This window comes from Panthera leo, chromosome E1, assembly GCF_018350215.1.
Source record: "Panthera leo isolate Ple1 chromosome E1, P.leo_Ple1_pat1.1, whole genome shotgun sequence".
NCBI classification, from domain to species: Eukaryota; Metazoa; Chordata; class Mammalia; order Carnivora; family Felidae; genus Panthera; species Panthera leo.
The window spans coordinates 8,725,009-8,750,040 of NC_056692.1; the positions used below are offsets into that span (position 1 = coordinate 8,725,009).

Here is a 25,032-nt window from a genome sequence, read left to right on the forward strand (position 1 = left end):
TCACGTGCCCCGCCATCATGAATCACAGCCTGGTCTCCTTAACTAGGGCTCCCAACGCACTGTGTATTTTTCCGCCCGTGTTTTGGCTCAGACTACCCCCAAGGTACCCCGCGTACCCAAGGGTCTTTCTCCTTTTCTGTTTCCTTCGAGGCAGAGCTGAAAATCCACCCTATCTGTGATTCCGGCCCCCACCACCCTCAGAGGAGATACATTTCTACTTCCCAACCCATTCGTGTTACACAGAGAATAACGAGGATAATACAAATAATCCTTTCTCTCTCTCTCTCTTTTTTTTTTTTTTAAATTTCTCCTTTAGATCGGGTGTCTTTATTTCCTTCCCGTAGCTCAGCAGCCTAGTAAATAGTAGAAAATTAAGGTTTGGAAGGAAACATAAGACTTTCCAGGACAGGACGCTCGTACCTTTCTATCAACGCAATCCTTTAATAAGTGAATAGAGGAGCAGCTGATTTCAGTGCTGCCACCAAAGCCCTGTGGCTTTGGTTCTCTGTCCCCGGCTCCTGCTGGGGGGGTGGGGGGGGGTCCCTAACAGAAGCCCACCAACCGGAGGGTGTTGGGGAAAGTCTTCCGCATGCTCATGCACTTTTCCTGGTCGATGTACAGGGAATTGGCTTTGACGGCCAGGTCGTGCTCCAGGGTGGCTTTGGTGTGGACCAGCGACTGCAAGGTGTCCTCTGCCTCCTTCAGACGCTGCTGCAAGGTCTGGATGGTGTCGTCCACCTCGTATACTTCATTGACAAGGCTGCGGAGGCAGAGAAGCGCCCGGTTAGGTTGGCGGAAGTCACTCCCCTGAGACCGGCTATGTGCCCAATTAAGGGCCTGCATGGTTACTGGATTCCCACTGGACGGTGGCTGCTGGGCTGAGTCCCCCAGCAGCCCCACGGGGCACCCCGACGTCAGAAAAAAAGGAACCAGTGCTTGGGCTCCCTTGTGGTTGCGGTACCAGGCCGGGGCCACTCCCCTTAACCACACCCAGAATCCAAAAAGCAAGGATTTGGTTGGGAGTTCAAGCCCCACGCTGGGCTCCGCGCTGGGAGTGGATTCTACTTTAAAAAAAAAATATATTATATTTTTTCTTTAATTTTTTTTTTTTTTTACATTTATTTATGTTTGAGAGACGGAGAGAGACAGAGCACAAGTGGGGGAGGGACAGAGAGAGAAGGAGACACAGAATCCGAAGCAGGCTCCGGGCCCCGAGCTGTCGCACAGAGCCCGAGGCGGGGCCCGAACTCACGGACCGCGAGGTCATGAACCAGCTGAAGTCAAGACGCTTAACCGACTGAGCCACTCAGGCGCCCCCAAAATGTCATATTTTAAAACAGAGGCAAAACTTGTAAACCTGTGACAGTGTGATATTTTTTTAAATAGTAAAAATGGGGGGGGGGGAATCAAAGCTCAGCTGGACTTTCTTATATTTATTTCATCATCGAAATTATTTTCACTGGTAGGGACTTTACTCAGTGGCTAAAATGCAGCACAAACTGTCAACATAGCCTGGGGGCGGGGGGGGGGGACAGTGGGAGGGGTTAGTTAACGGGACATTCCTCGGATCATAATGCCCCTGCCCCCCAGCAGCGTCCCCAGGTAAGGCCTCAAGTTCCCAGAGTCAACGTACTTGTAAAGGCAGGAAAACATAATAAACAGGAAGCTGATCGTGCTTGAAATCAGCTACAGAACACTGTGGAACAGGCTGTAGTTCCAATTACCTTGTGACGGTAAAAAGAAACATGACACGTTTTTCATTAAGATAAAAGAGAAAAAAAGATTCATTCCATGGAAAAACCTATAGCATCTCCTCAAGTTACATGGGTCAATATTGTTTGAATTGTTTCCTTGAGTATCAGTGAAACTTCCCCAAACGTCTGTTGACCTTGTCAACGGTGAACTGCCTGGTCTGCTCTGAGCCGCTGCTCTCTTTTGTTCTCTTTTCTACTGGGGTATTACTTTTATCTTATTCATTTGCAAAGAGCTCTTTCAGTATTAGGCATGCTGATTTTTTTTTTTTTTTTTTTTGCTGTTTTTTTTTGTTTGTTTTGTTTTGTTTTTGGTCTGCCTTCCTTCTGGCAAATGTTTTCCCTAAGTTGTTTTTTGCCTTTTTGATTTTGGTTATGATGTTTTTATTATACGTATGATTTCAATTTTTTACAGTAAGCCAAATCTTTCCCTCTCTCTCTCTTTTGGTGATTCCTTCCACCGTGTTTGTATTTAGAAAGTCTTTCTCTTCCTGAGGAGCAGTTAAGCAGGCGCTCCTTTACCCACGGATTTGGCCAATTACACTGAGGAGAGAGGACTATGTGGTCACTTAAGAGAAAGAATAGGAAACAGTTTATAAAAAGACAATAATAGGGGCGCCTGGGTGGCTCAGGCGGTTAAGCATCTGACTCTTGATTTCAGTTCAGGTCATGATCTCACGGTTCGTGAGTTCAAGCCCCACGTCAGGCTCTGTGCTGGCAGAGCAGAGCCTGCTTGGGATTCTCTCTCTTTTTCCCCCTCTCTCTGCCCGTCCCTCCCCCCCCACTCATGCTGTCTCTGTCTCTCTGAAAATAAATAAATAAACTTAATACAATTTAAAAACCAGGGGCGCCTGGGGGGCTCAGTGTGTTAAGCATCTGATTTCAGCTCAGGTCATGATCTCACGGTTCATGAGTTCGAGCCCCGCGTCGGGTTCTGTGCTGACAGCTCGGAGCCTGGAGCCTGTTTCGGATTCTGTGTCTCCCTTTCTCTCTGCCCTTTCCCCTACTCATGCTCTGTCTCTCTCTGTCTCTCAAAAATAAATAAATGTTAAAACGATTTTTTTAATTAAAAAAACAAATAATAATAATGATAGCAACACACTTATTAACTACTTTATTATATATAAATATAGTATATAACATGTATATGTGTATTATATACATTCTATACATGTAGTATATATATAAATATATATGCATATGTATATACAGTCCTAAGTACTTTCCATGATCAGACAATTTAATCCCCATAACAACACCACAAAGTAGATACTACGATTATCCCCATTTTACAGATGACAAAACCAAGGCATAGGAATTTAGGTAACTCTCCTTATAGTTTTGCATGGAACTAGCCATCAGCTGCTTTTATTTTTTTTTAATTTTTTTAATGTTTTTATTTATTTTTGAGACAGAGAGAGACAGAGCATGAGCGGGGAAGGGGCAGAGAGAGAGGGAGACACAGAATCCAAAGCAGGCTCCAGGCTCCGAGCTGTCGGCACAGAGCCCGACGCGGGGCTCGAACTCACAGACTGTGAGATCATGACCTGAGCTGAAGTCAGACGCTTAACCGACTGAGCCACCCAGGCGCCCCTTTCAGCTGCTTTTAATTACCGTGCTGCTCCCCTGTCTGACTCTAGTCTGTTGAAAACACAACTTCAAATTTACCAAATTGTAACTAGTGATTCAATATTAAGGTCTTCTTAAAAAAAAAAAATTAACGTCGTCTTTATTTGGGAATTCATTTGTCAGCAGACTGGAGGGGCACGGAATTAATCAAAATCTACAGTAATATAGGGGCACCTGACTGGCTCAGTTGGTAGAGCATGTGACTCGTGATCTCAGGGTCGTGAGTTTGAGCCCCACATTAAGCATGGAGCCTACTTTTAAAAAAATTGTCTTAACGTTTATTTATTATTGAGAGAGCGTGAGCAGGGGAGGGGCAGAGAGAGAGATACACAGAATCCAAAGCAGGCTCCAGGCTCCGAGCTGTCAGCACAGAACCCGACGCGGGGCTCGAACTCACAAACCGCGAGATCGTGACCTGAGCCGAAGTCGGACGCTTAACCGACTGAGCCACCCGGGCGCCCCTAAAAACATAAAATAAAATAGACAGTAATAATATAAAGAGAACAGTGACAATGAACAGAATAAAGATACGGTGTCCCTAGAGATAGAAAGGGATTTCTCCATCATAGAAAAACACCCAGGCCATGAGAAAATCATTATACCAAGGCAACCGTATAGCTTCACAGAACCCTGAAGCTGGAAAATAAATGTGAGAGGTCATCAAGCCCGGCTTCCTTGTTTTGCAGGCAAGGAAATTGAGCTGGGGGACTGATGAACTGCCCTCTCCACAGGCAGGCGGCCCACATGAATTTATAAGCTTCACGCGGTTATCCAGGAAACCAAGAAGGAAATAAGGAGCCTCGCTGGCCATAATAAGGAACTGGGTCCTATTTCCTGCCCCTGCCCTCTCCGCTCCCTGCAAGCAAAGCACAGAAGCAGAGACCCGGGGAGCTGGCTTCAGGATACAGGACCCCGTTGGGTAAGACCGTCTCATTCCTATTTGTAATCCCCACAATGTAGGGTTGCCAGGTAATATACGGGATGCCCAGTTAAATTTGAATTCCGGATAAGTGTGCAATTTTTTCAGGATACTAGTTTTTTAATTGCAACAGACGACACGCAACATAGAATTTACCATGTTAACCATTAAAAAAAAAAAATTTGCAGTTTGTTTATTTGAGATAGAAAGCATGAGTGGGAGAGGGAGGGGCAGAGACAGAGGGGGAGAGAGAGAATCCCAAGCAAGCTCCACACTGTCTGCACAGAGCCCCACGCGGGGCTCGAACCCACGAACCGTGAGATCATGACCTGAGCCGAAGTCGGACGCTCAACCGACTGAGCCCCCCAGACGCCCCTTCTCACTCATCTTTCAAGGCCAGATCTCACCCCTGGCTTCCTTGTTCTCCGCAGATCACAGAGAGCTGTTCTGCTGAAACCACTCATTTTGGGAGGGGAATTACAGAACTGAAAAAACATTTTGCGTTCAAATACAAATAAAGCTACCGTCATTTTTTTTTTTTTTTTTTTTTTTTAACGTACCAAGATTATTTAAGTGAAGCAGAGCCTGGTCTGGCCTCCCACCAAAGATGCCAAAAATGTTTTAGCATTGCTTTTGAAAGAACCCCTTCGGAAAACTTGAAATGAAAACAAAAGTCTGGACACGAAAACTGCAATTTTTCACTCACTCCCCTGAGTCCACGGTCTTTCTCGTTTCTTCGTCTACACGGCCAAAGGGTTCCTCTCCGAAGGATGAGGGTGAATAAGGAAAATGATCCCCTCCCTCAGTCGTCATCCCAAATTCCACGGCTGTTCCTCTAGGACCGTATCTTTTGGCAACGACACTTTAACGAGAAATCTTGACGGAAACAAAAGTCAGTTTTGTCCTGAGGTCAGGAAAGGGGCAGGGGCCACAGACATACTGTGGGTTCTACAGGAAGCAAAGGGAGAGTAAATTCTGCGTAGCCCTGAAGGGGGAAGAAGGTAAAAATCACGCAGCCCTGAATGCCTCCTTGTCTGCTTAGCCGACTTAGACGGCTGCTCAGAAACCTTTTAAAAAGCAGCCCCTTGTGTGTGGGTCGGATGGCAGTGTGAACAATTTTTGGATCCCCGTCTCCCCTTCTGGTGCCGCTGCAGAAACTCTCAGAGAAGGAAACTTCGCTCAGCGTCCCCCGATAATATTTTCAGAGAGCCACAACCTGCGAGCAAATCCTAAAGGGGCCGGATGGGCCTTGTTCTCACTCCCGGCGTCCTGGGAAGCAAACGGGCGCTGCAGACTGGCCGTCGGGGGACCTGCCTGGCCTCCAGGGTGGCGGAGGTCAGCTCACCCCGAATAATGCCCGGGCTGCGTGTGGGGAGGGGCTCCCTGGAACCCACTTGGGGAAGCGTGGTGCCAGCCTGGGTGCACTGCTCTGTGATGGCCCGGACGGCCGCCCCGCCGGGAAAAAGGCAGCCGCTCCGTTGGCCTATCGGCTGAAGCAAGCTTCTTAGCATCTGACGCACCCGCCGTAGGGGAATGGTACAATCACCACCCCCGTGAGAGGCGGGGAGAGAGATGGTTGATTGGGTTGAATGGGGCTCTGCGGTGCGGTGGGCAAGGACTCACTCTGCGTCTCTACCCGCTTGTGCCTCAGTTTACTTGTTTGTAAAATGCGGGTAGTCAGTGAGGTCCTGGAGGGCTGAGGACGGGCCCCGGCACTGAACGAGAGCCAAGCAGCCACTCTATCCCGGCCATCGCCCTCTTTCTTATCTTCACCATCATTGGATTGTTGGCCTCACAGCCATCTCCCTTGGCCTCCGAGGAATCCACACTTGTTTTAGCCCTAGGATAAATCCTTTGTGATGATGAGGGAACCCCATCCGGGAACCAGGCGGGAGACAAGACCAGCGGGCGGCCGTCCCCCCGCCACCCACCACCGGCACCAGAAAGGAATCTGGAAGTTCAAGCGCAGCCCCTTTTGGCCTCCACTTGCTATAAGTTCGATTTGCTTCCGCACGGGGCCTTTCCTGACCTGAGAAGGGCAATGATGAAATCCAGAAAGAAAAGGCAAACTGGCAGGTGTTGGGAAATTGGACGTGAAGCCAGAATGTGGGGCGGAGCGGAGGGGGTGGGGTGGGGTGGGGGGAAGCTTTGGCCAATTCCCCAGGAACCCATCCCAAAAAGGGATGTTTGAAGTTAAAATCATCATCCTAATCAGATGCATCTAGCGTTCAGCGGCCTCCGAATCTTCCTGTTCCTGTGTATGTGCAGGACGTGACGAGGGCCAGCTGCTTTTGATTTCTACTGAGAACAAAATACACTGAAATGAGCCTAACAAAAAGGGTCCTAGGGGACCACGATGATGGTCCTAATGAGGACAAGAGATATTAAATGCCAAGAGAGGTCAATGAGAACAAGTGAGTGAGAGCAAATAGACAGGGGTCATTGGAACTGGTACCACACGCCCCTTTTCTGATGAGTCCTAGGCGCTGAAATACACACAGGAAACAACACTTACAAGAGAGGTACTTATAAGAGAGGTGTTCTGGAAACCCCAGACCCCAGGAGAGTGCAGAGGAACCCGGACGCCCCACTGGCCCCAATGAATGAGCCTCAATGTTTATTATCATTTTTTTTTTTTGCATATAGTATTGGTATCATTTCCTTTTTTTTTTTTTTTGTGGTGGATTGTACACGCAAAAAACTTACCATTTATTTACTATAAAATTTTTTTTAAGTTTATTTTTGACAGAGAGACAGAGAGAGAGAGAGAGAGACATAGCATGAGCAGGGGAGAGGCAGAGACAGAGGGAGACACAGAATCCGAAGCGGGCTCCGGGCTCTGAGACATCAGCACAGAGCCCGATGCAGGGCTCGAACGCACGGACTGGGAGATCATGACCTGAGCCGAAGTCAGATGCTGAACCCACTGAGCCACCCAGGCGCCCCCATCTCAACTGTTTATAAGCATACAGTTCAGTGGCATTAAATACTTTCAAACTGTGGGGCCTCCCGTCACCACCACCCACCCCCAGAATTATCATTCATTCTCCTCAATTGCAACGTCGTGCCCATCCTGAATAATTACGAACACTTTTGAAGGAGGCTCCTACAGAATCAGCATCACTGTGCTCCGCGATCTGACCGGTGTGAAAGCAGGAAGCGCCTTCATGAAGACCACAGAGCCACCATCGGGCCGGTGGGTTGCCCCCCAGGCGCGTCCCCCCCAGCCTGGCCCTCCTGCCAGGGGCGCTCTCCCGCCTCACCGTAGCTGAGCCATGTCCCGGCAGAGCTCTATGTTGGGTCTCCTGGTGCGCTCGTCCAGTCTGGTCTGAGCCACCTTCAGGAAGGCGGACTTGTCCTTGATGGCCTTCTTGATGGATTCTATGGTCATCTCAGTCTGGAAGATCTCCTGCAGGGTCTGTAGGGAGAGGAGCAAATGCCTGAGGCTTCTTGCATTTGAGGAGAGGGCCCCTTGCCCTCCCGTGGGGAGGGGGTTTCTCTGAGCTCCTTGATCCCTCCCAGCCCCATCCCTTGGGAATCTCCGGAGAGCTGACTGTGGGCATCTCTTCCCAGGGCCAGGTGCCACCTGCCAGGTGGGGAGAGTATTTACATGATAGAGATGAGCAAAGACTGCAAATTGGAGCTTCCTTTCCACCCACAACCGCTGGATCACCTGTTGTTAAATATTTAGCAGCACACGTGTGTGCCTAAGGCGGGAGGTGTGAGTGGCCCTTACTTCCCTCCTCAATCAGGACGTCCTGCCTCTTTGTCTTCTTACTAGCCTCATAGAGGCGTTTTCCTGCTGGTGGACGATTTGCCTTGAAGCTAATCAAGTTCAAGTTTCTGGGTGTCTCACTTGCGTGAGAGGAGCACTGGCAGTTTGGGGGTCCTGACTTTTCTCTTTTCGTAAAGAGGGTTCCCCCCGCCCCGAAACTGTATCACCCTGGATCCCTCCCTGGTCTCTTCTCCTAGACCCTGACAATTCCGCCTTCTGCCACGACCTTGACCTCTGCACTCCCAATTCTCCCCATCAGCCCACCACTCTCCCCTTCCTCGGCCACCTTCCTGTGGCCTGGAGACACATCCCAGGGTCACCCAACCTCTGAGTCTCTCTAAGATACAAGATGGCAGGACCAGTGTGTTGCCCATGTGTGTTTACCCCCCAAAGTGCCCAGCATAGTACTTCGAATGCAGCTGGTAGGGGCTAGGGGCTGAATGCTATTCTCTTCCACAGCCCCCCAAAAGTTCCTGTGTCCAAATCCTAACCCCAGTGTCTCGGAATGTGATTGTATTTGAAGAAAGCGCCTCTCAGAGAGGCAATTATATTAAAAAGAGGTCATGGGGGTGTGGCGCCTGGGGGCTCAGTCGGTTACACATCTGACTTCAGCTCAGGTCACCATCTCACAGTTTGTGGGTTCGAGCCTCACGTCGGATCCTCTCTCCAACCCCCCCCCCCACCGCCCCTTCCCCGGTCATGTGCCTTTTCTCTTTCTCTCAAAAATAATTAAAAAAAAATTTTTTTAAAATGAGGTCATGAGGGTAGGTCCTAGTCCAGTACGACTGGTGTCCTCATAAGCAGAGATTAGGACACGAGCAGGCACGGAGGGAAGAGCACAGGACACATAGGGAGAAGATGGCCATCTGTAAGCCAAGGAGAGAGACCTCAGAAGAGACCAACCCTACCCTGCTGACTCTTCAATCTTGGGACTTGCAGCTTCCAGAATTGTGAGAAAATCGATTTGTGGTGTGTAAGCCACCCGGTCTGTCGTGCTTTGTTACGACAGCCTTAGCCAACTAATGCAGAAGTAAATACAGGTTCGTTGAACAAAGGGACTCCGATCACGCGAGCCTTCTAGAGGCCTTTGGAATAGCTTCGGACTGCCCCGTGGACACCTTCCCACTGATGTGTCCTACCGTGTGGCTCCAGCCCGCCTTGGCAAGTTTCTCTTCCCAGGACACACACCATCCGTTTACAGACCTGACCTCCGCCTCTGACCGGCCACCTCCTGAGGCTTTGCTGGAGACGTCACTCCGCCTGAATGTTCGCTTCCTTCCCCAGACCCCGGCGACACTTTCTGTATTTAGTATCTGGCGACCGCGGTTTATAACTTTCTATCGTTACTGATTGTTCATGAGCTTCCCGTGTGTCGCTGGGAAGCTTCACAAATACAAGCTTCCTGGGGACACGACGGACTATCTTACTTCTCTCTTCTGTAGCGCGCTGCCCAGCTCAACAGATCTCCTGCCCAAAGAAGACACCAGGAGAAGGGGACTTCAACTGCTGCCATCCAGGAGAGCCTGGTGCCCCCAGGGGGATAATATCACCTTCCAGCAACATGGCTGAATGCGTCAGGTTCTTAAAATAAGAAATGAAAACCCATACGCAGCATAATCCACAGAAATCATAACGGCTCCAAGAGAGACGCGAAAGAAAGAGCTCCTTGTTTATCTTGAAACACTCAACTTCTGCTGAAATCCTTCATTTTATTGTCATCGTAAAACGTTTATGCTTAGAGCACTTTAAGAAGTTCAATATCAGAAACACTTTGAACCACCTAATCGTTTCCTGGTTTGGGTTTTGTATGCCAGAAAAAGGGCCTGAAATAATTGAACAGAAAACATCCCTGCCATATGTTCTAATAATACATTTGCTTCCTAGTTACATCCAGCGATCCATTAAACTTTAACCATAATATTTTTGTTTCTATTAACTACTAGGAACCTTTCCATGCACAGTGCATTCTTTGTATTCCAAACACAAGTGGATTCCGATTTCATTTTGACACCTGGCTACGTGGCTAAAATAAACGGCGTGCTTTGTACCGGCTTTAATTTTTCTCAGTCTGGATGGCCAGGAGGTCATGCGTCTTACGGCATCTCGGCGGCAGCGGTGAGAGATTTGTGATCTCAGAGCCCCCTGCCCCATCTATCCGGGTCAGCCAAGGGGTACCACGGGCGCTTGATTTACCTTCGCTAAGTGAATCTGAATCTTATTTTTAGCATCTGCAGTCTCAGCAATACGACTGGTGAAAGACAAGTTCACTTTGTTGAACTGATTCCACATCTCGTTGGCAGTCACAACCAACAGGTTGTGAATGTCGTCCCTTAGCTTGGAAGAGGCCGCTCGCGTACTTTGGGAATGGAGAACATTGTCATCCGTAAATTTGGCCCAGGACTCGGGCACTGAGACCCTGGAGGGAAAAAAAAAAAAAAAGTAGAATCATACGTGGGTGACAAGGATGAATCGGCCTAGATGGTCTGCAGGAAATCATTCATTTTGTGAAAGACAGAACCCCATAGCAATGAATCCTGGTTTTATTGCCTAAAATATAAACATCAGAGCAAAGCTTGTCGAAAACTTTTCTAAATTGTTCCTTATTTTCCTGCTAATGTTTCTGTAAATCCAAAGCATACACTAAGTCCAGTCGGGAGGCCTGGGGGGATTGATGAAGGGTATCAGCGTGTTGAGTCATAAGAACTGTGTCTCACTGGCCCACTAAACATATGAAGAAACATCCAACCTCAGGAGTAATCAAGGAAGTACTAACGAAAACAGTAATATAGTAATAACCCTTTACTGGAATAGCAAAGAGTGAAGAGAATGATAATGTTGTGGTGAGCATGTTTTAAACATGTTTTAATGTTTATTTATTCATGGGGGGAGGGGCAGAGAGAGAGGGACAGACAGAGAATCCCCAGCAGGATTCCCCGACGCGGGCTCAAGCTCACGAACTGTGAGATCATGACCTGAATCGAAATCAAGAGTCAGGGGCGCCTGGGTGGCGCAGTCGGTTAAGCGTCCGACTTCAGCCAGGTCATGATCTCGCGGTCTGTGAGTTCGAGCCCCGCGTCAGGCTCTGGGCTGATGGCTCGGAGCCTGGAGCCTGTTTCCGATTCTGTGTCTCCCTCTCTCTCTGCCCCTCCCCCGTTCATGCTCTGTCTCTCTCTGTCCCAAAAATAAATAAAAAACGTTGAAAAAAAAAAAAAAAAAAAAAAAAAGAAATCAAGAGTCAGATGCTTACCCAATTGAGCCAGCCAGGTGCCCCAAGGCAAGGAAAATATGCTTCATTTCAACTGTGGTCATGGTGATACAGGCATAGAAATTGGTCAAAACCCACCCAAATGTACACCAAATGTATTTCAGTGTAGGTGAATTTCACTTCAATCAAGTTGGGTTTTTTTTTTTTTAAAGGGAAGGATTGGAAAAAGACCATGAACCCAAGACTGCATCCAGGGGCCTGGCATGGAAACCACTGATGGAACAAGTTTAATGTTCAACATTTAAAGCAACAAGCAGTGATGGGGCGCCTGGGTGGCTCAGTTGGGTAAGCGTCCGACTTCGGCTCCGGTCGTGACCTCACAGTTTGTGGGTTCAAGCCCCAAGTTGGGCTCTGGGCTGACAGCTCGGAGCCTGGAGCCTGCTTCAGATTCTGTGTCTCCCGCTCTCTCTACCCTTCCCCCACTTGCACTCTGTCTCTGTCTCTCAAAATAAATAAACGTTAAAAAAAATTTTTTTTAAGCAACAAGCAGTGATGATAAAACAGGAAGCTGTTTTTTTATCCCACAGTTTCTGCTTCAAGTAGCTGTTATTTTCACAGGTAGAACTATAAACAAATATTCTTTTTTTGAGCTTTTAAAAATATGTATTCTTGAAGTACAGTGGATTACAACGTCCTAATAGTTTCAGGTGTACAACACAGTGATTTGATGATTCTATACTTTACTCAGTGCTCACCACAATAAGTGTAAACAACAAATATTCTTTTACAAAATAATACAGGATGCAAGAGTCAAGGCCTGACGGAGAAATATGCACGCTTACTGAAGATCCGTCCAAAGCAGGGAGGATCTTTTCTCTTCCCATGTTTTCCACTTCTAACCTGCATCATTTTGAAGGGAGAGAGAACGAATCAAATGACGTCAAAATCCTAGAAGTGCTTCGTGCCCAACTTACGTCGCATCGACCCTCTCCACTCCGCGAAAGTAGCTGACACCATCCGACGTGTTGCGCAGATGGTGGCATTTATCGTCGATTCGGTAAGCTGCCTGTTTGTCACTCAGGTCCTTCTCCAGCTCGTGCTGGGAAGCTCTGTTAGCTCTGTTAACACCGAGTGGGGGAAACGGAACTTCAGGTTTAGGCAACAATTTGATATGAGGAAGAGTAAATACCCTTCTGTGCAGGGACCCATCCACCACTGTGGTCTGGGTCTCTCCTCTTGCCCACAATGTCCAGCTTCCCAATTAACAGGCGCCCTCCCCGAAGGTGTCCATACATGCGAGTAATTAGAACCCTGCCCACACTGCCCCTCCCATGGTGTGTGGTGGGGCTCGGGAGAGAAGAGGTGCAGACAAACAGAAGGTTTGAAGCCCTGAGGCTGGGGCCCATCTTCCCCACACAAGCCCTGTTCCAGGAAGGATACTGGTTTAAAGTAATCTGTCCACACCTGTGCCTCTCTTTCCTTCTTCTTTTCCCTCTTCTATATCCTAATCCCCCCATTCTTTGAGTCCCACTCTGTGAGAAGTTTTGAGACATTTAAAGCCAGCTTCCCTCCATCTAAAAGTGACTTCAGTTTGTGCTCACGGGAGGCTGAAGAAGTTTGCCAGGAGATAGAAACCAAGAGTCAAAATTCAGCTCTGGGGCAGGGGAGAGAGTGCTTGAAAGCAGATCAGGAATTGGTGGCCCCCAGGCTCATATGCTCCAGCAGCCACCCTTCTGGGAAGGAAGAGACTCTCAGATGCATGGTGCTTCCTGCTCTGCCAAACAGAGAAGAGACCCAGCAGTTCACCACCAGAGAGATAGGCCCGTGGGGTGGGCATGGGTGACGGGTGAGCCACATCTTTACTCAGGCAGCAGTCGATTCAACAAATGCCTGAGTGTCCACTACATGTCAGGCACTGTTCTCCAAGCCCGAATGCATCCATGGACAAGGCAAACATCTCTTCTCTAAAGAAGCTGACATTCTAGCAGGAGGAGACAGGCAATACCCCTAAGGAATAAGGAAATCGTGTGGTTCGTTAGCAGAACAAGGCAGAAAACAAAGCAGGGAAAGGGAAACAAGAGTGTGAGTGATTATTTAAGTAAGATGGTCAGAGTAAGACTCCTTAAGGAGGCAGTGTTTGAGCAAAGACTTGCAGGAGGAAGAAATAGATCAGGCAGGACCTTGCTGGGTGTTGGAAGGAGTCAAGTTTTGTTCTGAGTGAAGGGAGAGACCGCTGGTGTACAATTTTAAAGGATCATTTGGTGCTGGGTTGAGAACAGACAGCAGGGGACAGGCAGACCCATTAGCAGATGGGTACAGTTAAGTTACGCAGGAGAAGGATAGTAGTGGCTTTGACCAACGGGGTAGTGGTAAAGGAGGTGACAAGCGTTCGGATTCTGAGTGTTTTAAAGAGAGAGCCAATCTCTCCTAGAAGCTTAAACATCAATGGAGAATAAGGAGGTGACATTGAGTAATTGGAATAGCAGAATTCCATCAACAGAGATGGGTGAGGCTGTGGGTGAGTAGGCTGGGGAGAAAACGGAAGTTCAGCCAATACATTGAGCTCAAGCGTCCATTAGACATCCAAGTGGAGCTACCAAGGAGCTTGTTGGAACTTGGGAGAGAGGTCTGGGATGGAAATAAAAATTGGGGGATCATTAGCATCTAGATAGTATTTGAAAACGCAGGACAACTGGATGGTCTTCATCATTTCGGTATTCCTGGCGCACAGAACGGTCTTGGCATATGGAAGCCATTTGGTAGAGCCTGTGTTGAACTGACTAGACTAATCCCAGCTGCCTGTACCTTTAGGTAAGTCAACTGACCTATCAGAGCCGATTCCTTTTCCATAAAATGGAAATGAGGGTAGCAACATGCCAGTAGTCTGCATTTTGTGAATCCTAAAACAATCCTGGGAACTCTAAAACACATGCAAAAGTTGAAAGATGGGAGAGTTGCCTCCCCTTGCTATTTCTGCGTTCAGTCTCCTGCTTCGGGTTCTTCTGTTGAAACTCTAAGATTAAGGCCTTTCTGACTTGTGGTCTGGGACCAAGATGCCCCATAGCCTTCCTCTCTTGGGCTGACATGCCCTGGACTTCCTCTGACCTGACCTCAGAAACTCCCTTAGGAAGGTGTTAGAGGCAGCATCCCATCAACCTATCTTATAACCCAAGATGGGAAAAATCCTGGCTGCCATATTGCTGCCTAATGACATTCCATTTTCAACTGAGATCCAAATTGAGGCCTTCGTTGTGTGTTCCAAAACAAATAAAGTTACGAAACTCTCCTCCCATCACCTTTCCTGGACCAAGCCCAAAGACCATGTAGGCAACCCCACAAATCCTGGAGAAACCCACCCAGGAAATGAGGTAGACATTCTGCCCACTGCGTATGAAATGAAAGCCACGGTCTTTAAAGCATCGCTAACAAAGGTTCCAAACAAGTGCACGTGTGGAGACACAACTTTCTGCAAAGGCCTGAACAGGGCCAGGAATGGCTGGGAATGAGACAATTTATAAATGAGACTGATAGGAAGATGTGGCTGTTCCACAGTAGAACAATCTGGGCAAGAAGCTTGAAGAACATGGAAGATGAGCTGCAAGGTTTTAGGTTATAAAGAAAACAGGATTGGGAACTGGAGCTGGAGAAGAGAGAACAGACACGATTCTGTGAACCATGCTAAACTGTGGTTCTGTGATTCCCAGGGAACAGAAGCCAAGAAGTAATGTCAGAACTGCACTGCCTTGTGGTTACAGCTCAGGAAAACTGTATATGGTCAACCAAACCATGTACAGTCAGTCATCCTTAACTAATCTTCTACCTCTCTTCAGTATTTCTGTACTAAAGAGCCTTTCCAATCAGACAGAGAGAGAGAGAGAGAGAGAGAGAGAGAGAGAGAGAGAGAGATAGATCTCAGCCATCTAAATCTCGCCAAACTTCAGAGCATCAATCCTGATGGGCACAGTGAGCAAATAATACAGACACTATGGATACCTCTATGACACTTAGGTATACCCTGTAGGCTATCCCACATTATCCTTGATAACATTAATATAAGCAGAAGCAGCCTCTCCTTTGGATGACATATTCGATGCTGCTTTCCATGACCCATAACCAGACGAACATTAATTTTTCTAGTCATGTTAGGGAAGAGGCTCAACCAATGTGTTTTCTATGCTGACAGCTGTTTATCATTGCTTAAGACCTTCCTTTGATTATTATTCTCCCTTGCCCCAACCCCCATCATAAGTAGTAAATACCTCCTATCTGCTATTGCCAAGAAAAGAGGAATTTGTATTCTGGTAGAGAGTAGGATGGGCGAACAATTGTAATGCAATGGGAAGCAGTCAGTGCTGTAATAGCACAACCAGAGCACTGGGGAGGGGACCGTGGGAAATCAGGGAAGTCTGAGTCTTTAAGGAGTTATGGAAATCACCATTAAAGTGAGCCACAATTCATTACTTCTCCAACTGTTGGGCTGAATATATACCAGTCACTCTCTCATCAAAGAATGAAAGCCTGAGTTGAAAGAAATCTTAGCCATGTCTCCAAATTAGGGCAGAAATCCTTTCTTTAGCATCTTAAAATGATTTCTTTAACTATGAACTTAAAGCAAGCACTCCAGGGCATGTGGGTGGCTCAGTCAGTTCCGGCCCAGGTCATGATCTCACAGTTTGAGTTCAAGCCCTGACTAGGGCTCTGCACTGACAACTCCAAGTCTGAAGCCCTTCCCCCACTGGTGTGCACATTCTCTCTCTCTCTCTCTCTCTCTCTTTCTCTCAAAAATAAATAGAAATTTAAAAAACCTCATTTCAACCTCCAAATAAAAATGTATATGGGAATGTAAGCTGGTGCAGCCACTCTGGAAAACAGTATAAAGTTTCCTCAAAAAACTAAAAATAGAACTACCCTACAACCCAGCAATTGCACTGCTTGGTGTTTATCCAAGGGATACAGATGTGCTGTTTCGAAGGGACACATGCACCCCCATGTTTACAGCAGCACTATCAACAACAGGCAAAGTATGGAAAGAGCCCACACGTCCATGGATGGGTGAATGGATAAAGAATGTGGTTGGTATATATACACAATGGAGTATTACTCGGCAATCAAAAAGAATGAAATCTTGCCATTTGCAACTACGTGGATGGAACTGAAGGGTATTACACTAAGTGAAATTAGTCAGTCAGAGAAAGACAAAACTCACATGACTTCACTCATATGAGGACTTTAAGAGACAAAACAGATGAATATAAGGGAAGGAAAACAAAAAGAATATAAAAACAAGGAGGGGGACAAAACAGAAGAGACTCATAAATATGGAGAACAGAGGGTTACAGGAGGGGGTGTAGGAGGGGGGAGAGGCTAGATGGGTCAGGGGCACTAAGGAATCTACTGAAATCATTGTTGCACTAGATGCTAACTAACTTGAATGGAAATTTAAAAAAATTAAATTAAAAAAATTTTTTAAAAATAAAAAAATAAAACTTTTTAAAAATAAAATAAATAAAATTAAAATGTATAGGTGCGCATGCACGTGTGTGTATGTGTATCCATCTACAACAAATCCTTACATAAGACGCTAAGAGAAATTTAAACAGGAGGCACAATAGCACAGTTTGGAGACGTGATTTTACGTTGTATATAGAGTTACAACTTACGCAAGTTGAGCGATGGCCTTATCCAAATGAAGCTTCATCCTTTCTTCACAGCACAGAATAATGTCAACCTCCTATGCGATTAAAAAACAAAACACATTAACGTTTTTCATCATCAGGTACAACATCCAACAACGTGACAACACATCAATAAAGGGCATCTTGGTTCCTGGGGGGAAAAAAAAAGAAAGCGTCAAATAAAAACAAGAGAACAGTTTTTACATCCACTTAATTACCGACATCCCCTCATGATGCTGCAATCTAAACATGAGAATGAGAGTTTCCCTTTTCTGGGGCTACCGGAAAATTACATGAAGGAACTAGTCGGGACGGGGATCAAACTGTCGCATTTTTCTTTATTTTTATCTCTGGTCCTTAATCAAAACAATCAAACGGTACGTAAATACAGACATTCTGGTGAATTTAACGCAGGCTTCTTTTATAACTATTCTTCAGAGACGATAAACTGGGGAGACAGAGGAACAGCCAATAAGGGACTTCCCTCTGGCGGGGCATGTAACCTCCAACAGACCCAGCTCTTTGGTCCAAATGGAAACTTGACCTCCACACCAGGAGGCCAGCCCTCCCTCGGCCCTGCCTGTGCCCTTGCAGTTCAGCTCTCACACTCCTACAAACACCTTTGTAGCCTCTCTCCTTGTCCACACGCATGGCATTCAGATGCCGCCAGGATACATGCACTATTACATAGCATGTGTTGTATCACAGATGTTTTAAATAAACATTTCTCGCTTCCCTCTGAAGATCGTGTTCACATAAGAAAACCCAGAAACCCAAGACAGCAGCAAGAAGACATTTCAGGGGCGCCTGGGTGGCTCAGTCTGTTAAGCACCCGACTTCGGCTCAGGTCATGATCTCACGGTTTGTGAGTTCAAGCCCCACGTCGGGCTCTGTGCTGATGGCTCAGAGCCCAGAGCCTGCTTCGGATTCTGAGTCTCTCTCTCTCTCTCTCTCTCTCTGCCCCTCCCCCACTCAGGCTCTGTCTCTCTCTGTCTCAGAAATAAATTAAAAAAAAAAAACATTAAAAAAAAAAGAAGAGAGAGAGAAGACATTTCAAAAGCGCCCATGGTCATTGCTGCCACTACTTCAAGCACAGAGTGATCACACTAGACACACTTATTTGTGGCCTGCCTTTTCACTTGAACCTTGAACGTTTCCCCATGACATTAAACAATACCGTGATGAACACACTCAGTCAATATTTGGACACCACCAAAGGGTATGCCTTTTGTCGAGGTTTTGACAAATACAGCCCAACTGCCCTTCACAGAAGCCGTGCCCCTGTATAACCACAAGTGAGGGTATACCTCATTACCTCACCTGTTACGTGGTCACCACCAGATCTTCTCCAGTGTTCCCGGGGCGACAGGACCCCTCCCCCAAACAGCAAACGTGATGAAATTAATAGTTTGACTCATGTTTGCTCATCGTTCGGCTTTCTTCTTTTGTGAACCACCTGTGTCTCCACTTTTTCTGGGGCTTTTTTTCTTATTAATTTATATATTTAAAATGCAATCCTTTCCCATCACAGAAGTCATAACTGTATACATAAATACATATAGTATTAAAATATATGTATATTTTTAACTAGTTTGTCCCTTGCCTTTGTATTTTCGCGTAGTGGTTTCGACACATAGACAGTCGTGATTTCTATAATGTCAAATCTATTAAATATCCCCTTTTGGTATCTGCCTTCATTAATTTGACTATAAAGGCCTTCTTCACTCCAGTATCAGTTACTACTCAACTATATAGTCTTCTCATTCTTTTTTTAATGTTTATTTATTTTTGACCGAAAGAGAGAGAGAGGGAGAGAGAGGGCAAGTAGGGGAAGGGCAGAGAGAGAGGGAGAGCCAGAATCCGAAGCAGGCTCCAGGCTCCAGGCTCCAAGCTGTCAGCACAGAGCCCGACGTGGGGTTCGAACTCACGAACCGTGAGATCGTGACCTGAGCCAAAGTCAGACGTTCAGCCGACTGAGCCACCTGGGCGGCCATTTTTTTTCCCTTAGACAGAGAAGACAGCACACAAGCAGGGGAGGGGGCATAAGGAGAAAGAGAGAGGGTGGCCAGCAGGGTGGGGGGGTGGAGAAGGGTTCATGGAATAGAGAATGCCTAAAACCAAAGACCTTTGGAACTGTCCCCAGTGTTAGTTTATATATTAATAGGTACTCAAAGGTTCATTTGGCCTTAACTAGGTCAAGGAGTTAGCCTGGCCTGGGAGGACCAAAAAGACGGTACCCTGATCGGTTCCCCAAGAGAAGCCATTCTGGAAGAATTTGATGGCTGTCACTGAACGTGAGTCAGAGTCAACAGAATTCACGAGAAAATATGTCGAGGCACCCGCCTTCGCGAAAAGCAGACCTTTTAAGACTATTTCTTGTCTTTGCCGGTGCTTATTTAATTATTCTAAAAAGGTAGAGTCGTGCTGGTAAAAAGAGAAGATATGCTAATATTACCACTTGGAGTAAGATATGGGTGCCCTCGTTACTCGAATGGCAATGACCAAGGTACCCCTCAACTGATGAACCATTGTTCTAGCTGCAGATTTCGTTATCTGGATATAAAGCAGCCTCTGCTACTGGTCTAGACAACATTATCGTTCTCAAACTGGGAAGGGACTTGTAACTCTACTATATATTCAGGATACTCTATTCCTGATCACTCGTGTGCAGCAGTTGGGGTCTGTGGCTTTTACAAAGTAGATTGTGTGGCCTCTCTGTAGTGGCCAAATTTCCCTGAGTTTCTTATTTCCACTCATATTTCTTTCAGAGAATCGGGCAGTGAAGAAAAGCAGAAGAGCCAGGGACAGTCTTCTGCTTATGACCCTTCACGGCAAGAGATCACTAAAAATAATTTAATACAATGTTAAAAGGAACCCTGATAACTTGAGAGGATACAATTACTGATGGCCAGGCTGTTAGCTAGTCCAATTGCCCTTCTTACCAAGGATTCGTCTTTTACCAAGGACCAGTCACGGAAAGGCCAACCGGTGGGACCCAGCCAAGCTGGTTCAGGGATAGTGAACCAATTGGCTGAGGCAGAAATTCAACAGGTCAGAGTAGGAAATGAGAGGGAGAAGGTGTAAGAGCCAGACAATGGAAGGTCCTAGAGATTCGGGAGTCCGGGAAGAGATTTTTAGTGGACAGAACCTCTGGTGATCACGAGTAGTATGGATCCGAGCAAAGGGAAGATATGTGGGGATTCTGCATAAGCCAGCTAGGAAGGAGGACCAGTAGGGAGAACGGAATGGGAAGGAGAGGGCTGGGAATCAAATCAGAGGAATAATTTACAGGAGCTACAGACTGACTACAAAGGGTGAAGACGGTCAAGCGATGGCATTGTGCCTGGAGAACTGTGGCACCGAAACTAGGAAGGGAAAGGCTGGAGGCATCAGGGTAGAAGAAAAGTACACTTTTGAGCTTCATAAATAGGAACCAAAAAAAGAGGTGGGGGAGGGGTGACAGGGTTATAACCCCAACAGAAATACATTTCTGGGACTTAGGGACACAGGACTAAGGCATAATAGAGAATCTGGCCAAAAAAAAAAAAGATGAGGGAGGGCTCGAGGCACATCGTGGCTGACATCTAAAGGAATGGCAGAGATCTTCTGGGGGTAAGTCTGGGAAGTGAAGGCCGAAGAACTCAGAACTAAATCACATTTAATTGGTGGAAGGTTTGGAATATATATATATATTATATATATATATAATATATATATATGAATATATATGAATATATATATTGAAATATATATAAGGTTTAGAATATATATATATTATATATATATGAATATATATATTGAAATATATATATAAGGTTTGGAATATATATATATGTATATATATATATACTCATATATATATATACATATATATATATATATCTCAGCTTCTAGATGGCAATTTGGCTATATATCAAAACTTCCCAAATGCATATGCCTTTTAACACATCGATTACGTCTCTTGAAATGTGTTCTAAGGAAATAATCAGAAAAAATACAGTTATCAATAATAATATTTTTGTACACTGCAGTGTTATTAAAATAGCAAAAAAAAGGGGGGGGGAGTGAGAAAGGGTGACAGCTTCACTATTGAAAAAGAGAGGACTCATTTTTTTTTTTTAATGATAGCACCTTGACATTGTGGAACCCAATGCAACCCTTAAAATCACACCTTCATGTATATCTAATGCTATGGGAAAATGACCCCAATAGAATTCTTAATTAAATAAAGCACTTTGGGAAGGGAAGGATAACTAGGCAGAGCACACAGGAGTCTTAGGGAAGTGAAAATACCATATACATCAGTGATGGATATGTTATGATACCTTTGTCCAAACCCACGGAATCTACACCACCAAGAGTGAACCCTAAGGGTAAAACTGGACTTTGGATGTTAATGATGGACCAGTGTAGGTTTGTCAATTGTAACAAAGGTACCACTCTGGGGGGGGGGGGGGTGCTAGTAATGGGCGAAGGCTGTGCCCGGATGGGGACAGGAGCTAATTGAGATATCTCTATGCCTTGCCCTCAATTTTGCTGTGAACCTCAAACTGCTCTTAAAAAATTAAGTCTTTAAAAAGAACGGTGGTGCCTTCCCTACAACCATATCTAAGAATAAACATCATTGAGCATTTATCCAGAAAAACAACCCACCACAATTCAAATTGTGTACACAGTATCATTCGCATCTTGAAGACCTGTTTGTGTGTCTTTAAGTTGGGTGGTGTCTAAGTACGACTAACAAAAAGAAATTCTCTGAAATTCTCTGGATGAACTGAAATTCTCCAAAATTAAAGGGGATTTCTGTCCAGCTGAACTTCAGATGATTTTTTATCTTTCTTTATCCTATACTGTATCTTTCAAACTCTCTTACATCTATTGAACATATAATGAACATATAATAAACATCTATTACATGTATAACCAAAAAAAAAGGTGTCTTTTGTAAATGCTATATACATTTGGATACTATAACTTCTTACTTATAAATGGCTTCACGTAATATCATTTTTTGTTTGTTTCTATACATTAAGGACATGTTTACAACTACATTTCTCCTTACTGGTGCATTTCCCCCATATTTACCGTCAGTAGTTGGATTTCCACATCGTCATGAACTAGATCAATTCCCATTCTCTTCTCTCGATGAAATAGACATTCTCGGGCTACCTACAGATACACAAAGAACAGAAAGCACTAATCCAAACTGACTAAAATCAGTGACCAGCAGCTCTAAGGACCTATTTCTAAAACAAGTCAATGGATACTCCCAATACCAATTTTTCAAGCCATTTTCTTGGAAATCTAGTATGAGACCCACCGTGACAACTAAGAAACTCCCTACTGCTAGTTAAGAGATAGAGTTAGCTCTTCACATCAGTGTGAAAAAAACTCTAATTTGGAAAGTTGACAAAATAAAGCACATGACATTTACATGATTCCCACAAATTAGCATCTGAGAAAACTACTTAGCATTAATTCTTCTACAGAAATAGTTCGACAACCTGAAACATAGTTTTCAAGATATTATTTCCACATATTTTCGACTGAGGGTGAGGAAGAAACAAATTATTACCTTTAAAGACGCCAAAATATTTGTGTAGCCAAAAATCTTAATGATTATTTTTCAAGTTCCATTTATTGTTTCCTAATTACGAAAATAACGTGCCTTGTCCATTAAAGAGAAAAAATATAGAAAAGTAGAAAATGATCTAGCTATATTCCTATCCCTGTTTTGTTTGTTGTTTTTAATTTTAAAAAAGAAAGGTTATGGAGCACCTGGGTGGCTCTGTCGGTTAAGCGTCCGACTTCGGCTCAGGTCACAATCTCATCATTTGTGAGTTCGAGCCCCGCATCGGGCTCTGAGCTGACAGCTCGGAGCCTGGAGCCTGCTTCGGATTCTGTCTCCCTCTCTTTCTGCCCCTCCCCCGTTCACAGTCTGTCTCTCTCTGTCTCTGAAAACTGAATAAAAGTTTAAAAACAATTTTTTAAAGAAGGTTATAATGCCCTTACAATTTTAGAGTATGTTTTTTAGGATTGACATTAAATGGTAGGCTCCGGTCATAAAATATTCTTCGAGACAAAGTAGGTTAATGACTCCAGTGGAAAATAGCTTGGATTGCTAACAATAAATTATGTATGAAAGAACATTATGTAAATGTTAAAATACTCTTTTCCAAAGACTATTTCTTGACATGGAACAACTGTATAATCTTAATCTTTTAAGCATAAAATATAATAGCATGTATACTGTAATCTGGACATAGTGTCACTGAACAAAATCTTTCAGTGAATGCACATTTTTTAATAGGAAAAGTCACATTTACTAGAAGATGGATTAAGGGGTTGAGAGGAACGCTGATTACTCTAATGTGTATCACTAACCTGCTTTTCGTAAGTTTCTACTAACCCACAGTCTATTAGGACTCTACTAATCTTACCAGCCACATAGAAAGGTATCGATCTCCCGTACTTTGGCCAACTCTAGATGTCATCAGTTTTCATTGTTGCAGATATGATAGGCCAAAGATGGATACATCATTGATTTAATTTTTTTATCCCTGAATTTTAACTTTTTTTTTTAATGTTTTATTTATTTTGGGGACAAAGAGAGAGACAGCATGAGCAGGGGAGGGGCAGAGAGAGAGGGAGACACAGAATGAGAAGCAGGCTCCAGGCTCTGAGCTGTCAGCACAGAGCCTGACGCGGGATTCGAACTCATGAACTGTGAGATCAAGACCTGAGCTGAAGTCGGATGCTCAACCAACTGAGCCACCCAGGCGCCCCAACTTTTTTGCTCATATTAGTTGATCATCTGTGTTTTCCCTTCTGAGATGTACCTGTTCATGTGACTAACTCTAATCTTAAATTTTTCTTAATGTTTTTTTTTTTTTTTTTTTTTTTTTTGAGAGAGGGACAGAGAGCACGAGCAGGGGAGGGGCAGAGAGACAGGGAGACACAGAATCTGAGGCAGGCTCCAGGCTCTGAGCTGTCAGCACAGAGCCCGACATGGGGCTCAAACCCATGAACTGTGAGATCATGACGTGAGCCCAAGTCAGACGCCCAGCAAACACTAATCTTAATCAAGACCTTCTCACACTGTGCTGATAGTAAACGTTCTAGCACACAGGAACATCCGGACAAAAATTGTATAAAAAAAAATATTCAAATTAGGCCCATCTCACTGAAAGGATTACTACTGAAAGGAAGAAACTGAATGTGCTCTGGAAATTCAAGCATAAGTGGCTGTCACTTCAAGGATACTCTGAAGGTCAGGTGGGATGCAGAACAGACCAGGAATCCTCAAAATGAGCCAGAGCGTGAAGAAAGTATGGAAGGGCTTCCGATCTTCAAAAAACATTTCATGACAAGTAAATTTAAAAGGACATCGTTCGTGCACCGTCACTCTTTCTTGGGATTTCTGGTGGTTGTGCGTGTTTGTGCGTACTTGTGTTTGGTGGGGGTACCGGGGAGGGGGGGGGGCAAGATAAGAAGTAACAATGTGCAGAGGTCTCCAACAAATTCTTCAACCCACTAGACTTCTGGCTCCTTAATTCTCTAAACCCTTCTGCCACAGATGTCATAACAAAGACCTCCTGCAAATGCTCATCACGTGGGAAATGAGTCATACAAGCGTGAAGAAAAATGGTGTTAGCTTCATCAGTATATATACACCTCCAGAAATAATTTCTGTAACTTACGCATCTTCAAATACAGAATGTCTTCTTTCAATGGTTGGGGGGGGCATAGAATGAGCTTGGAGGGGGGCCCCCCCATCACACATTCGGGGGTGAGAGGTAACCAGAGGCCAGCAACAAATTAAAATGCTGCCCCCACGATCACCAGAACTGGCTTCACCTCAGGCCCATTTCTCTATTCAGTCAAACTCATTCTATCTCCTAAGATGGTCTTGAACGTTTCACTGTGCCCTCAAAAGGAATCAGCATACGCACGGGAGGCCTTTCACGAGACAGATTAAAAGAACGGTACTTTTTTTCCTCAAATAATGGTACAGCAATGACCAAGCAGCCTATTTAATAGATGGGAAGATGGCATTCTCACCATAAAACGTTGTGTGT

The 25,032-nt window shown here is 45.2% G+C and overlaps 1 protein-coding gene across 1 annotated transcript in view; it reads right to left on the reverse strand.

The window, feature by feature from the left end:
• Positions 1 to 421: 421 nt before the first annotated feature.
• Positions 422 to 25,032, reverse strand: part of TEKT3 (tektin 3) — a 34,977-nt gene continuing 10,366 nt past the window's right edge. Inside the window, exons 3-8 of the mRNA XM_042916747.1 lie at positions 22,040 to 22,123; positions 16,940 to 17,010; positions 12,254 to 12,397; positions 10,268 to 10,490; positions 7,563 to 7,717; positions 422 to 760 (exon numbers count right to left, since the gene is read on the reverse strand). Of these exons, the coding sequence (XP_042772681.1) occupies positions 544 to 760; positions 7,563 to 7,717; positions 10,268 to 10,490; positions 12,254 to 12,397; positions 16,940 to 17,010; positions 22,040 to 22,123 (894 nt within the window). The 3' untranslated portion in view covers positions 422 to 543. The remainder of the gene's footprint in view (positions 761 to 7,562; positions 7,718 to 10,267; positions 10,491 to 12,253; positions 12,398 to 16,939; positions 17,011 to 22,039; positions 22,124 to 25,032) is intronic.